The sequence below is a fragment of the Dromiciops gliroides genome, chromosome 5 (genome assembly GCF_019393635.1).
Source record: "Dromiciops gliroides isolate mDroGli1 chromosome 5, mDroGli1.pri, whole genome shotgun sequence".
NCBI classification, from domain to species: Eukaryota; Metazoa; Chordata; class Mammalia; order Microbiotheria; family Microbiotheriidae; genus Dromiciops; species Dromiciops gliroides.
The window spans coordinates 244,900,297-244,914,410 of NC_057865.1; the positions used below are offsets into that span (position 1 = coordinate 244,900,297).

General features: G+C 37.6%; 1 protein-coding gene across 2 annotated transcripts in view; it reads left to right on the top strand.

The window, feature by feature from the left end:
• TRHDE (thyrotropin releasing hormone degrading enzyme) overlaps positions 1-14,114 on the top strand; it is a 516,103-nt gene that overhangs the window by 122,737 nt on the left and 379,252 nt on the right. For both annotated transcript variants that reach the window (XM_043966938.1, XM_043966939.1), the window contains exon 3: positions 7,117-7,243. In XM_043966938.1, the coding sequence (XP_043822873.1) occupies positions 7,117-7,243 (127 nt within the window). The remainder of the gene's footprint in view (positions 1-7,116; positions 7,244-14,114) is intronic.

A 14,114-nucleotide genomic window follows, 5' to 3' on the forward strand; every position in this document is an offset into this window, starting at 1 on the left:
AAGTGTCAAGTGTTTGAGGCTGGATTTGAACTCAGGTCCTCCTGAATCCCAGGCCAGTGCTTTACCCCCTATGCCACCAAGCTGCCACCACTTCTTTTTTTCCTGTGCTTTTTCCAAAAAAATTTTTTGTTTGTTTCTTCATCAATTCTCTTCTACTCCTGCTTGTTCTGAAATTTTATTATCTAAATTAAGATCTTTATCTTTATTCTTTAATCTTTTTCTAATGGAGTTAAAGCTTCTAAATAACTGAGTTTGTATTCTCTATTCTAACCAATTTCTGTGATACTTTTTTATAGGTATTGCTTCATTGTTTCATTTTTCTGTCATTCTTTTCTCTTATAATTATCCATTTTTGAGGTAAGTAATATAGATACTCCATTGGTACAAATTACCCTGTACCTGTGTCCTAAATCATGTAGCCCAATTTTGCCCCCAACTTTCCTCATGATTGTTTTTCCTATTGGCAGTTCTATCTCTTCTCAGTGTATGTGAATCTTTTTGGGTGCCAGCTGCTCCCAGGAACTCTCATGCGCCTTTTCCTAGGTGATGATGTTGTTCAGGGTGGCACCAAACTCTCAGAGAAGGTGGTCTCCCAATATATCAACTCCCTACCCACCCCAGATTAAACAGTCATGATGTCTATATCTCCAATTGCAGGAATGCACCATTTCTCCCATTGAATTACTCTTCCCTCTTTCTCATTGGATTGAGACATCCTTTTTATCCCCATCTTTTGCTCCCATCTGCTCCTTTTCCCAGTTACCATTTCCTCTTCTTCTCAGACACTATAGAATTTTCTATTGCTATGCTCTTTACCCATGGAATTGATTTGGCTTTTCACCCATTCCACTCCATCCTCCCCCTTCTCTCTCCTCATTTATATACCCTCTCACTGTTCAGTTTTGTTCCACAAAATATATGGATTTTTCTATAATGGAGCTGTGAGATTTAATCCATGGTGATTCAATTCTACTCTTTTACCTTCACTTCTCTTGTTCCTTATGCACTTTTCTTCTATTCTTTTCATTCTTTTGATAATGTTTGCTTCCTGGTGTCTCATGGAGTCATTAGCTTCCAACTGTCCAATTTGAATTTTTAAGGCATTGTTTTCTTCAGTCAGTCTTTGTGCTTTCTTTTCCAAGCTGCTGATTCTTTGTGCTTCTTTTTCCAAGCTGCTGTTTCTTTTTTCATAATTTTCTTGTGTTGCTTTCATTTCTCTCCCCATTTTTTTCTTCTACCTCTCTAAATGGATTTTTAAAATCCTTTTTGAGCTCTTCCAAGAAGGCTTTTTGGTCTTGAGACCAATTCATCTTCCCTCTTGAGGCTTCACATGTAGGCAATTTAAGTGTATTGTCCTCATCTGAGTTTGTGTTTAGCTCTTTCCTGTTAACACAGAAGCTCTCAGTGGTAAGAACTCTTTTTTGTTTCTTACTCATATTGCAGCTTATTTTTTTTAAAGTTGAGGTCTGCTCTTGGGGCACCAGGGTCACTGTTTCAAGCTTCTTGTGCTGGGGTATAGAGGCTGTGTCACTGGCTTTCTACTCTAAAGCCTTTATGGCTTATGAATTTCTCACCACCCTGGGTTTGCTCCCTGTGCTTGCTCCAGGTACACTGGGATGGCCAGGCCTGGTCACACCTGTCCTGTGGGTGACTCTGAGTAAGTAAGTCCCCTTTCTCTGCCACTGTCAGCTCTGGACATCTTGTAAGTATTTGGACTTGCTAAACTTCTCTAAATACGTTATATATTTTTTCATTATTTATTCTTTTCCTATCAAACTGTTCTAATTCATCTTATTTGTGGTTCTAATATTTGGGATATTTGCGAGTTAAATATGCAGATCACGTCTGTTTTTATGAGAATGTCTCAAAAGCCTCTCTTTTATCGAATATCCATATTTGTTCATTGATTAGGAATAGGTTTTCTGGGTATATCATTTTTGCTTATAGCTTAAGCTTCTTTGGTTGGGAAGAAATTATTCAATTTCCTTCCCAATTTCTAGTGTGTGTGCAACAATTTTATGCTATTGAAATTTCTTTTCCATACAAGGGAGTCTTTCTCGTGATTTTTTGCAAAAGTTTTTTGGCATTGGAACTGATAAAAATAACCACTACGGATCCTGGAGTTTGAAGCTTAATATTTATTTTTTCCTAAAGGTGAGCCATGTGTTATTTTGATTGGTTCCTTGCTTTCTATACTTAGTTCTGCTTAACTTTTTTTCCTTCTGCCATTATAGCGTTTAGGTTTTGATTTGCCACCATTCCCCCGAATCCCTCCCTGGAAAACCATTGCTCCTTAGATTTTTTTTTTATTTACCTTATCTTTTTGTCCAATGATTGAATTTCTAGGTCAAATGAGCAAAAAGATGGTGAACTAAATATTTTCTCCAGTATTAACTAACAAAACCCGAATAAACAACCCAAAGACATATTATGCACAAGAAGTATTATGCAACAGAGGTAGAGCAATTGCAATAGAATCCGCAAGGCAATAAAGCAAGAAGCTTAATAAAGTAGTAACCTTATGAATTAACTAACACTTGAGAACACAAATACTTAGGACATTTACTCAGAACTCCTCTTCCACCTGCCTCCATTTTATGGTAGAGTGCACAGTGATCCATGGGCTTGTGTTGTGGAGATTCAGCAGGGATTCACCTAATGTTACATAGACTCTGCTGTTGCTCCTATTCTATTTCAACAAGCAGCAACCATAACTGGCTCTGCCCAGTTATATGATGAGGTAAGGGGGTAATTGAGCTTTCCTCTGCCTGGGGAAGTCCCCAGTTTTGGCTTCAGTGATTTCCCAGAATACTCATATTACTCTCTTTCTGAGGACGTTCATGTCCTAGAAGATGTCAGGAATGTGCTAAGCTTGGTCCATTGTGGAATGGTAACTGACCCCTCTGAGTGACTGAGTTCCCTTTCTCTGCCACTGTCAGCTCTGGACATCTTGTAAATATTTGGACATGCTAAACTGCTCTGGTGCTTTGTTTGTGGGTGGCTCCTTCTGTTGTTGTGGGCTTGTTATCTCATGCTGGTTCCCTACTGAGTTGATCTCTGGCTCTGATGAATCCTTGAGAAATGGTGCAGTACTCCTAGTAGACCATTGCTGTTGATCTCAGTGAGTGGTTGGTAGCTCAGAGATTCATTTGCTGGTACTGTCAAGGGGCCCAGGGGAATCAGTGGCTGACCTTTACTGATATGTATTTCATTGGGTTATTCTGTGTATTGCTGTGCAGGGTGTCCTCTGAGGGAAAGTGACAAGGAGCCAGGTGAACATCTTTCATCTGCCCCAAAGTGACTTCCTTTGTGCAGGGAATCTTCCATTTCCTTCTAATGTCTGACCTCCAGCTTCAGGTGAGAAGAGGAGCCAAAATTTCCTCTGACCTGTCACTTTGTACCTTCTATCTCCTGCTGAGAGAAGGTGACCAGGACCCAGGCTGAGCATCTTCAATTTGACCCAAAGTTACAATTTTCATCTATGCTAGCACAAAGCTGCCAGCCTATCTTCCAAATGACATGTAGAAAACCTCTGGTGCAAAGAGGAACAGCCTTCCCTTTGTCCTCAGGCCTTGCATCTCACACAACTTTTCTGGCTGGGTCCATTATGGGTGTATGTTATACAACCTCAAGTGAGTCATCACTGCTGATTGACAATCCTACAATATGGGCCTTATCAATTCCCTATCCCATTCTTTACAGCAGCTCTTCCAAACCTTTTCATTCTTCCTTAAACCTCCTATGGCTCCTCCCCTCCCACCCAGCTGAGAAACATCCCGTATTTTATAGAAAAAAAAAATGGAGGCCACTCACCATAAGATCCCTCTTTTTCCCTCTTCCTCATTTTACATTATGTCTTCTGCCATTATCTCCTCTGTCACCTTTGTCTCACATGATGAGGTAGTTTTATTCCTTCATGAGGCTAACCTGCTCAAATGATCCCATTCCATTCCATCTCTTTCAACAGATTGTCCCCTCTGTCATTCCCACTCTATTACTTACTTTCAATCTCGGACTGTCTACTGGCTCATTTCCTACTGCCTAAAACATGCCCATGTCTCCTTCATCCTGAAAAAAATCCCTCACTTTTATCCTTCCATCCAGGCTCATAATTGCTCTATATCTTTTCTGCCTTTTGTGGCTAAAGTACTTGAAAAGGCTGTCTACCATAAGTGCCTCCACTTTTTCTCTTCTCACTCCCTTTTAGTCTGACTTTGGATCTTATCATTCCACCAAAACTGCTCTCTCCAGAGTGACCAGTGATCTCTTAGTTGCTAAATCCAATGGCCCTTCCTCAATCCTCATTTTCCTTGACCTCCCTGTAGGCTTTGACACTGTTGACAAATTTCTCCTGGTTCTCCTCTTACCTATCTGACTTTTCCTTTTCACTCTCATTTGCTGGATCCTCATCATGATTATATTTTCTAACCATAGGTGTCCCTCAGGGTTCTGTCCTGGGCCCTTTTTCTTCTCCCTCTATACTACTTCAGTTAATGATCTCATCAACTCCCATGGATTTAATTACAATTCTCAAATCTACCTATCCTCTCCCAACCTCTCACCTGACTTAGTCTCACACCTTCAAGACATCTTGAACAGGATATCTAGTAACTATCTTAACCTGAACATGTTCAAAACTGAATTTATTACCTTACTTCCTAAACTCTCCCCCTTCCTATTATTACCCTATTATTGTAGAAGGTAACACCATCCTCCTATTCCCTCAGGCTCACACCTAGGTGTTAACTTGACTTCTTTTTTTTCTTTCTTTCTTTCTTTCTTTTTTTTGGGAGGGGGCAATGAAGATTAAGTGACTTGCCTAGGGTCACACAGCTAGTGTCAAGTGTCTGAGGCTAGATTTGAACTCAGGTCCTCCTGAATCCAGGGCCAGGGCTTTATCCACTGTGCCCCACCCAACTTGACTTCTAACACTGCTCCCCCACTTTGCAGTTTGTTGCCAAGATCTATCACTTTTGCTTTTGAAATATTTCTTGAATATGACCCCGTCTCTCCTCTGATTCTGCCCTAACTCTGACACAATAGACTGCTGGTGGTTCTACCTGCCTCAGATTCTCCTGACTTGCAACCTTTCCTCCATTCCTCACTGGTGTCCGTCCTATTGTTATTATTTTAATTTGGCCTCTAGCTCCATTGTAACTTTTTAGTTATTGTTTATTGTTTTGGGTTGTGTGGCTTTTTTCTTTTCTTTTCTTTTCTTTTCTTTTCTTTTCTTTTCTTTTCTTTTCTTTTCTTTTCTTTTCTTTCTTTCTTTCTTTCTTTCTTTCTTTCTTTCTTTCTTTCTCTCTCTCTCTCTCTCTCTCTCTCTTTCTTTCTTTCTTTCTTTCTTTCTTTCTTTCTTTCTTTCTTTCTTTTGCTTTGTTGGGATTTTGCCAGCATTGTTCTAGTAAATGTTTAACAACTGGCTGTCTGGGGGAACTTTTTATGCATGACATCATTTTAAGTTTAATACATATTATTTGCATTTTCCATTTTCTTTGGTCTAAACAATTAATAAAGTAATAAATCAAGCCCAGATTTTTCACTTGTACCAATTTTGTAGCTATAAATTCTCATGTAATTTAAAAATGGGCTCTTGTGAGCTGGTATAGTAAAAGATAACTCCAGTAAACTCCTGGATTTTGTCTTATCTACTGTACCACCTGGTTTCCCCCACATCCCCTGAAATATTTGGAACTGTTGTCTGGGTTATTTTGTATTAGAAAAGAAATATGATCCCAGTCCTTGAAATGAGTATGACAGACCTGAGACTCAGCGGTAGAATATCTTAGGGAATATTTGTTTCCTGCCCATGCCTTATTGTTTAGGCAGCAGGTCATTAATGATTTTAAGCCTATTTTTAGACTGTTTGTAGAGTCCCAGAATGGGGATAGGCTGCTCTTATCAAGAAGTTGGTTGTTCCTTAGATTTGACTGTTTATTTCCACATAGTGTATATACATTTTTGAACTGAGTTCGTTCTTGCGGGTGGGAAGATAGAGAGCTGCACCTGTATATATTTGCTAAGTGTCTGTATTTAGTAAAAACATTTTTAAGGGAAAAATACCATTCCTCTGATTTATTTTCTCTAGATTGTAAAGTGGCATCTGGGGCCAACTTGTACCTGACCCAAGTCACCAGATCTTTCTATTCTGAACCTAATAAACCTTGCTGGGTAGTGATATGAAAATTAGGGAGTAGGCAAATGAAAAATATCTTTAGCTCAAGGAGGGGTGTGTGTGTGTGTGTGTGTGTGTGTGTTGCAAAAAAACAACCATGCTGTTTAAATTTTTTTAAAAATAAAAATAATTTGATTTGAATCTTTTTTTTCCCTTCTCTAAATTGTTAACAGTTTTTAAAGAATTCTATGTGACTTTCCTTAGGCCCTTTCTAGTGAGTACTAGCTAATATATAGCACTTGATTTAAGATGAGTATGAAATAGCCAGGTTGTGTTAGAAATATGGATTACTTCACCTTATTTGTCCCTTTTGGTTTCCTAGGCCTAGAGCCTTTATGGATTGACTTCAGGAATGTTAATTGCTTATATCCATGAAAGAGTTTACAAATGGTTGCCTCTCAACCTTAGCTTACCCATTGAGGATAATGACAGTTGGTGCTGAAGAAAAGTGGGAAACGTGAATTATATTTTTCATTCAATGTAGTAATGTTCCTGAAGCTCGATAAAATGTTTCTTTAACAAACCATGAACTCCCTCTCCTCCTGAGCCACAGTATCCTGCCTACATTCAAAGTAGGCAAAGAGACCCATTATCCTAATCCACTGTACCATCATATCTCTAGCTAACACATGTGAATGATTGCTCTTCAATATTGATTTTGATGCCAGGTGTATAAATCTTCCATTTGACAAGCAAGAAAAAAAAAAAACACAGGGAATCATGCTTTTCTCGACTTTGTTACCTTAATTGTTTAAGTTCTGTCTCTTCAGCCACAGCTTGCTTTGATATATGAACAGGAATCCTCTCCTGGCTTTTAGAACATAAAAAAGTGATTTGTGTTGGCTCATCTTTGCAATAAAGGCAGAAGGCTGATACCCGGAGGCTGATGTAACCTTTTCTTTCTTTCTTTTTTTTTCTTTTGCCTACTTGTTTCTAATCAGGTGCGATTATATGCAAGACCTGATGCAGTCAGAAGAGGATCTGGGAATTATGCTCTCCATATAACAAAGAGATTGATAGAGTTTTATGAAGACTACTTCAAAGTGCCCTATTCTCTACCAAAACTAGGTAAGACTTTCCTCAGTCTTTAGCAAGAAGTACTTAAAAGTTGAGTCTCTATTTTCTTGTTTTTTAATTTTTTTTAAATCAGGAAACTACAAACATCAATAAACATAATCATCTCCATGTAAAAAGAAGTATGGAAAATGAGGATTTCATATGAAACCATGAGTCAGCTACATGTTCAACCTGTTAACAAGTATATGTGTATTGACATACACACACATTTCTTCTGGCATAATACCTTCTATCATATTGACATGCCCTAATTTACTCAGTGTATCCTCAATTGATGGCTATGCCAACTCCCAGTTTCAACAATTTTGTGTTGCTATAAAAAATTCTGATAAAAATATTTTTATACATTTAGATATTTTCCCTGTTTTGTTTTTTTTTTAATTTCTCTTTGGGGATATAAACTTAGTGGGATATTTTTTATCCCACTTAATGAACCACAGTTCATTGACATTTTGGGTACAATTCTAAATTGCTTTACAGAATGATTGTATTAATTCACAGCCCTAAAGATTATGGAAAAGCATTCTTGTTTTCTCCCATTCTCTCCAACAAATTATTTTCCTTTGGAAATCTAGTTGGTATAAGGTGGAAGGAAACTCAAAGTTATTCTTATTTGAACTTCTTATATTAGTGATTTGGAATATGTTTATGTGATTATTGATAGCTTGAATTTCCTCCTTTGAGAACTACTTGTTCAAAACTCTTATCCTTTCTTGGGAAATGACTAGTTTTTATATATTTAAGTAAGTTTATCTTGGGCATCAGAAACTTATTAGAGGAATTTGCTAGAAATGTTTCTTCCAGTTAACTTTTTCTAATGTGAGTTATATTGATTTTTTTTGCATAAAACCTTTGTAATTTTATATACTCAGATTTATCCATTTTTAATTCCTTTGATCCTACCCATCCCTTGCTTTGTGAAGAATTTTGCCTCTATCCATGTTCCTTGCTCATAGATTTATCTGTGATATGACCCTTTTATCATTATTGTAGATCAAGAATCCATTTGGAGCTTATTTTGTGTTATGCAGTGATTTGTTGATCCAAACCTAAGTTGTATTAGACGACATCTCAGTTTTCCTTGTAATTTTCCTTGAATAGCCAATCATTACTCCCATATATTAGATTATGAATTTATCAAGTATAGTACTATGCTACTGTGGTCATTTACTTCTGCATCTTGTATACTTACTCTATTCACTGGTCAACATTTCAAAAAGGAAAGACAAGGATAAAAAGGAAAAAAGAAGAGGGAAAATTAGCATAACTCATCAAAATTTTAAAAATATCTGAAAATATGTGCATTGTAACACACTTGTAGACTCCCTACCTCAGTAAAGGTGTGGGGTGAAGATGACTTTTCATATTTTTTTCTTTGGAGCCATACTGGTTCTTTGGAATTTTTGAAAAATTTTTTTGGTAGTTGTTCTTTTCATTTACATTGTATTTTCAATGAATTTTATCATTCATTTTTTTTCTAGTTCTGTAATATAAATGTTAGGGGGCAGCTAGGTGGTGCAGTGGATAGAGCACTGGCCCTGGAGTCAGGAGTACCTGAGTTTAAATCCAGCCTCAGACACTTAACACTTATTAGCTGTGTGACCCTGGGCAAGTCACTTAACCCCAATTGCCTCACTATAAAAAAAAAAAAGTTAAACTGGTTGATTTGGCATTGAATATATAAACTATTTAGGAAGTTTTATCATTGGCATTATGACATGTAAAACTATATGTGGTGGCCCTATTACTGTCCCTAGTCTAAGGAAAAGTAGCTGGAGTTCCTAACATATTTGTTACTTAGAAATTAGAGGCTACTGTACCAGTTTTGGGCATTAAGCATTTATTAAAGTATATTAGATATTAGTAAAGAGAGAATACATGGAGTTCAGAAAGTTCAGAAGCCCTACATACCTAGAACCAGGCATGTGCCCACCACCTTGGAGTCTCAGGCCAAAAAGAGGAAGTCCCTCTGCCTGTGAGAGCAGAAGCTACCTGGGGGTCTGGAAGAGAGGCAGTCCCTACACACTGCTCCAAGCTAATTGGCCAGTATCCCTCAAATCTATTGATTCACTGGACTTGAGGGCGGTCCATGAGCAGAATGTGCTGAGGTCAGGGAACACACCCCCTGAGGGCCAGGCTCAGGTAGGTGTGGTTTCAATCAAGTCAACTTCAAGTGAGTCAAGCAGCAAAATCAATCCAATCAATCTTAATATAATCCCCTCAAGGGCAGCTAGGTGGCATAGTAGATAGAGCAGTGGCCCCGGATTCAGGAGTACCTGAGTTCAAATCCGGCCTCAGACACTTAACACTTACTAGCTGTGTGACTCTGGACAAGTCACTTAACCCCAATTGCCTCACCAAAAAATAATAATAATAATAATTTGTGAGGCAGCTAGGTGGCACAATGGATAGAGCACTGGCCCTAGATTCAGAAGGACCTGAGTTAAATTCTGGCCTCAGATGCTTAACACTTACTAGCTGTGTGACCCTGGGCAAGTCACTTAACTCCAATTGCCTCACACACCAAATATATACCCCCTTAGGGGGGTGGGGGGAGCTCTGTGTGTTCCAAAACCCGTTATTTTCTCACAGTATTATGTTGCCATGACCCAACCATTAGCAATTAATCTCCCTCTCCGGTTATGCAAGTTCATCATTCTTTTGTTTTGTAGTTGTTATAATACAAGTAATATCTATATCTTGATAGGTGAATTCCCAAATATTATATATATTCTATAGTTCTTTTGAATGACATTTCTTTTTTCATTTCTTCCTGCTGGATTTTATTGGTAATGTAGAAAAATTCTGATCATTTTTGTTGATTTGTTTTGTATGGTTCTCTACTTTAGTGAAGTTGTTAATAATTTTGATTTATTTTAGTTGATTCCTTAGGGTTTTCCAAGAAAAAATCATGTCATTTGTAGAAAAAGAATCATTTTGTTACCTCTTTTTTGCTTGTGCTTATTTTTTCAACTTCTTTCTTAACTTTAATGCTTTAGCTAACATTTCTAGAACTGTATCAACTAATAATGATGAAAATGTATATCCTTGCTTCCCCTTTGATCTTTTTTTTTTTGATGAGGCAATTGGGGTTAAGTGACTTGCCTAGGGTCACACAACTAGTAAGTGTTAAGTGTCTGAGTCTGGATTTGAACTCAGGTCCTCCTGACTCCAGGGCTGGTGCTCTATCCACTGTGCCACCTAGCTGTCTCTCCCCACCTCCTCCCCACACCCTTGATCTTAATGGAAAGGCTTCTGGAGTTTTTCTATTACAGATAATGATTGGGTTTTGATACTATATAGCTACTCTGTACCATTTTAAGGAAGGGGTAATTTTTTTCCTATTGCTTTTAATGTTAAAATGATTAATGGTTTGTGTTTTGCCAAGAGCCTTTTGTGCATCTCTTACTGCAATAATTTAGGCTCGTTAAGTTTGAATCCTTTTCCAGTGTCTTTTATTGAGTATATTTTTAACACATATTGGTCAATAAAGGATATGTTTAATATTTTTGTTCTTCTGTTTTTATTTATATGATTTTTATGTCCTGGATGAGTGGTTGATTATCATTAAGGTGCTACATACACCCAAGAAACATGTATATTCCATTTTATTCCATTCATTAGTTGTCAGAGATGTAGCATATTTAACTTATGAAATTTTATTCAGAACTTTAATCTCTTGTTTGTCCTTTTCTTTTTAAAATAGCTTGCTAGGTCTGAAAGGGTTACACTGAGGTCCCTGACTATTATCATTTTACTGTCTATTTCATCCTGTAGTTTGACTAACTTTTCCTTTACATATTTAAATTCTCCCATTTATACTATATAAATCTTGTACGACATAGTTGTTTGTTATCTCTCCAATTAGAATTTCTTGACTGCATGGACCATGCTTTTGTCTTCCTTCATATGTGCACATTTAGCAGTATCTGACACATAGGAAGGACTTACTACATGATTATTGTTATTGATTATGAAAATACTATAATATTTTGTTCATAAAGGTTAAGTATTTATATTATGTATTTTTCCTTTAGGCATAACATAGTTTCCCGTTAAACTATTTAAACCCCATCTGTTTACCCTATTGCCTTGTCTGAGATAATAACTGCCACTACTATTCTTTTCTCTTTGATATTTTCATGAATTAACATATTTTGCAGCAATTTATCTCTATGTTCAAGGGCCTTTCTTGTAAACAGCATACTTCTATATTTTCTTATTTAATCTGTTTTTGTTTTAATGAGTGAATTAATCCCATTCACATTAATGGTAATGATTATTAATTGTATATGGTCCTTCATTTTATCCTTTTAACATTTTTTCCTCTTTTTTTTCCTTTACCCATCTTTACAAAAAAGAAAAGAAAAAAGGAGGTGGTAAAAATGGAAGGAACCTAGATCTCTCTCTCTCTCTCTCTCTCTCTCATCTATCTGTCTATCTATCAAGGTGTTTGCCCACTTTTTAATATATCCTCCCTTCACATAGCCTAGACCTCAATCACTAGTTCTTCCTCCTTGCCTCCTTTCCATTTTTCATTCACCCTCTTTATGATCTACTATCCAAAGTTGAAATTTGTTTTGCATTTTATCTAATCCTTCTCAGACTCTTTCCTTCCTCTAAACCCTTCTCTCCACTCTTCCTGCTTTTATTTGCTATTCAGTTTAGTGTATTGTAACATCCAATTCTTTTACATACATATGCATGAACATGGTGGTAGTGGTGGTAGAGTGTATTCTATCCTTTTTTTCTGGTTCCCATAAATGGAAAACTGTGAAGATATCCACTGTTCCCTTCTATCTTCTGTGGTCCTATGCTCTTCTTCTCACACTCCAATTTTGAGAAGTAGTCATTTCCTCCCTTTGTTCCTCATTTTTCCACACTTTGTTTCCTTTCTTCCCCCATCTCAAGTCCCTTAAAAAAAAAGAACAAACTCATGGTTTAATGACCTTCTGTATGCTCCTATTCAGATTATTAGTCTATTTCAGGCATGTGTACCTGATCTCAAAGTGACTTCCTTGGTGGGACACTTATCAATTTCTGTGGACTTCTGGTTTTCTTTTGCTGTAATCCTGGGTTGAATGAAGGAGTATATTTTGTTTCTTTTTGAATATCTCTATCATTATTGATTGTGGTATGTATATTTTTGTTTGTTTTGTTTTGTTTTGCAGGGCAATGAGGGTTAAGTGACTTGCCCAGGGTCACACAGATAGTAAGTGTTAAGTGTCTGAGGCTGGATTTGAATTCAGTTCCTCCTGAATCCAGAGCCAGTGCTTTATCCACTGTGCCACCTAGTTGCCCCTGATTGTGGTATATTTTTTAAAAATTTGCTGCAGTATATGTGAGAGAGCTGAGCTTCTCTATGACCTGTCATGTCACCATCTTAATGAAGTGTTATGGAACCTGTTTTGCAGAATAGATCAAGAATACATACATATGCCATGTTGTGAGAAAATAATTATTAATAATAGACATTTTGGGGACATAGAACCTTGACCCCCCTCCTACCCAAGGTTTAGCTCAGAAACTTTAGCTAATCTCTTTTGGGACCAGCCCAGGAGCCCATGGGTAGATCAATAGAAATGGAGATTGACTAGCTCAGTAAAGTTGAGATTAAAACCACACCTTTCTTAAGGGGCCTTTGCCCTCAGGGGGTTTGTCTTTGCATTAGACCCTGAGGTGATATCACACACAGTCTAACTCATGAATGACTCTAGCCAATTAGCTTTGATCAGTGTGTAAGAGCCACCTCTATCAGAAGAGGAAAAAACACTGAGATCAGGAGGTGAATGCCATTCTGGGTGGATGCTAACTGAGGAAGGCTGACCTCACTCTCTCTCTAGGCAAAGTAGAACCTCTGAACTCTGCTTGGAGCCATGTGCTCTCCCTCTCAGAGACAATATGGTACTTGGAGGTTTTCAGCTTATGTTAAATTCAGTCAATGCTCTTCTCCTAACATTTAATATGATTTCATAAATGCTTACTACCTAAATGGGTGCAATAGCAATTAATTTATAAGTAGCAATTTTTTAGAAACCCCAGCCTAGTTCTCCAATAATTTAGAAGGAAACAGGCTTCCCCCCAATACTTCAAATGACACAATGTGTATATGTATGTATATATACATATGAATACAACTATTTATATGTATTATCATATGTATATGTACGTGTTGTTGTTCACACATGTCTGACTCTTCTTGCATGACCCCATTTAGGGTTTTCTTGGCAAAGATACTGGAGTAGTTTGTCATATCCTTCTCCACCTCATTTTACAGATGAGGAAACTGAGGCAAAAAGGGTGAAACATTTTCCAGGATCACACAGCTAGTAAGTGTCTGAGGCCAGATTTGAACTCAAGAAGATGAGTCTTCCTGATTCCAGGCTTGGCACTCTATCCACTGTACTACCTATCTGCCTTTATAAGTATGAACAAATACACATATACACGTATATACTGAATTGATGATTGTACTGATATGGGGACTCCCAGTGAGGATCTCCCTCTCCCACTCTGACTGAGTTTGGACTCTGACTCTGGAATTTGTTGCCTTAGAATTGCTTGGGGCTGCTGGCTTAGATAGCTTGGTCAGGTTCACACAGGTTCTATGTTTCAGAGGCAGAACCCAAATACAGGGCTTTTTGAATCCCCAGTTGGGTTCTTTATGTGCTGTCCCTCACTGTTTCTCTATATTTTCAGTGAGTCAGTATCAAAAAGACAGAGAAGACAGTGCCATGCAATGGAAAGCTGGATGAATGGGAAGTCATGGGATTTGGGTACATATCCTGGATTTTCCACTTCCTACCTGTGTGATTTTGGGCTCCAGTTTCCCCATCTGTAAAATGAGGGCCTATAATACCTC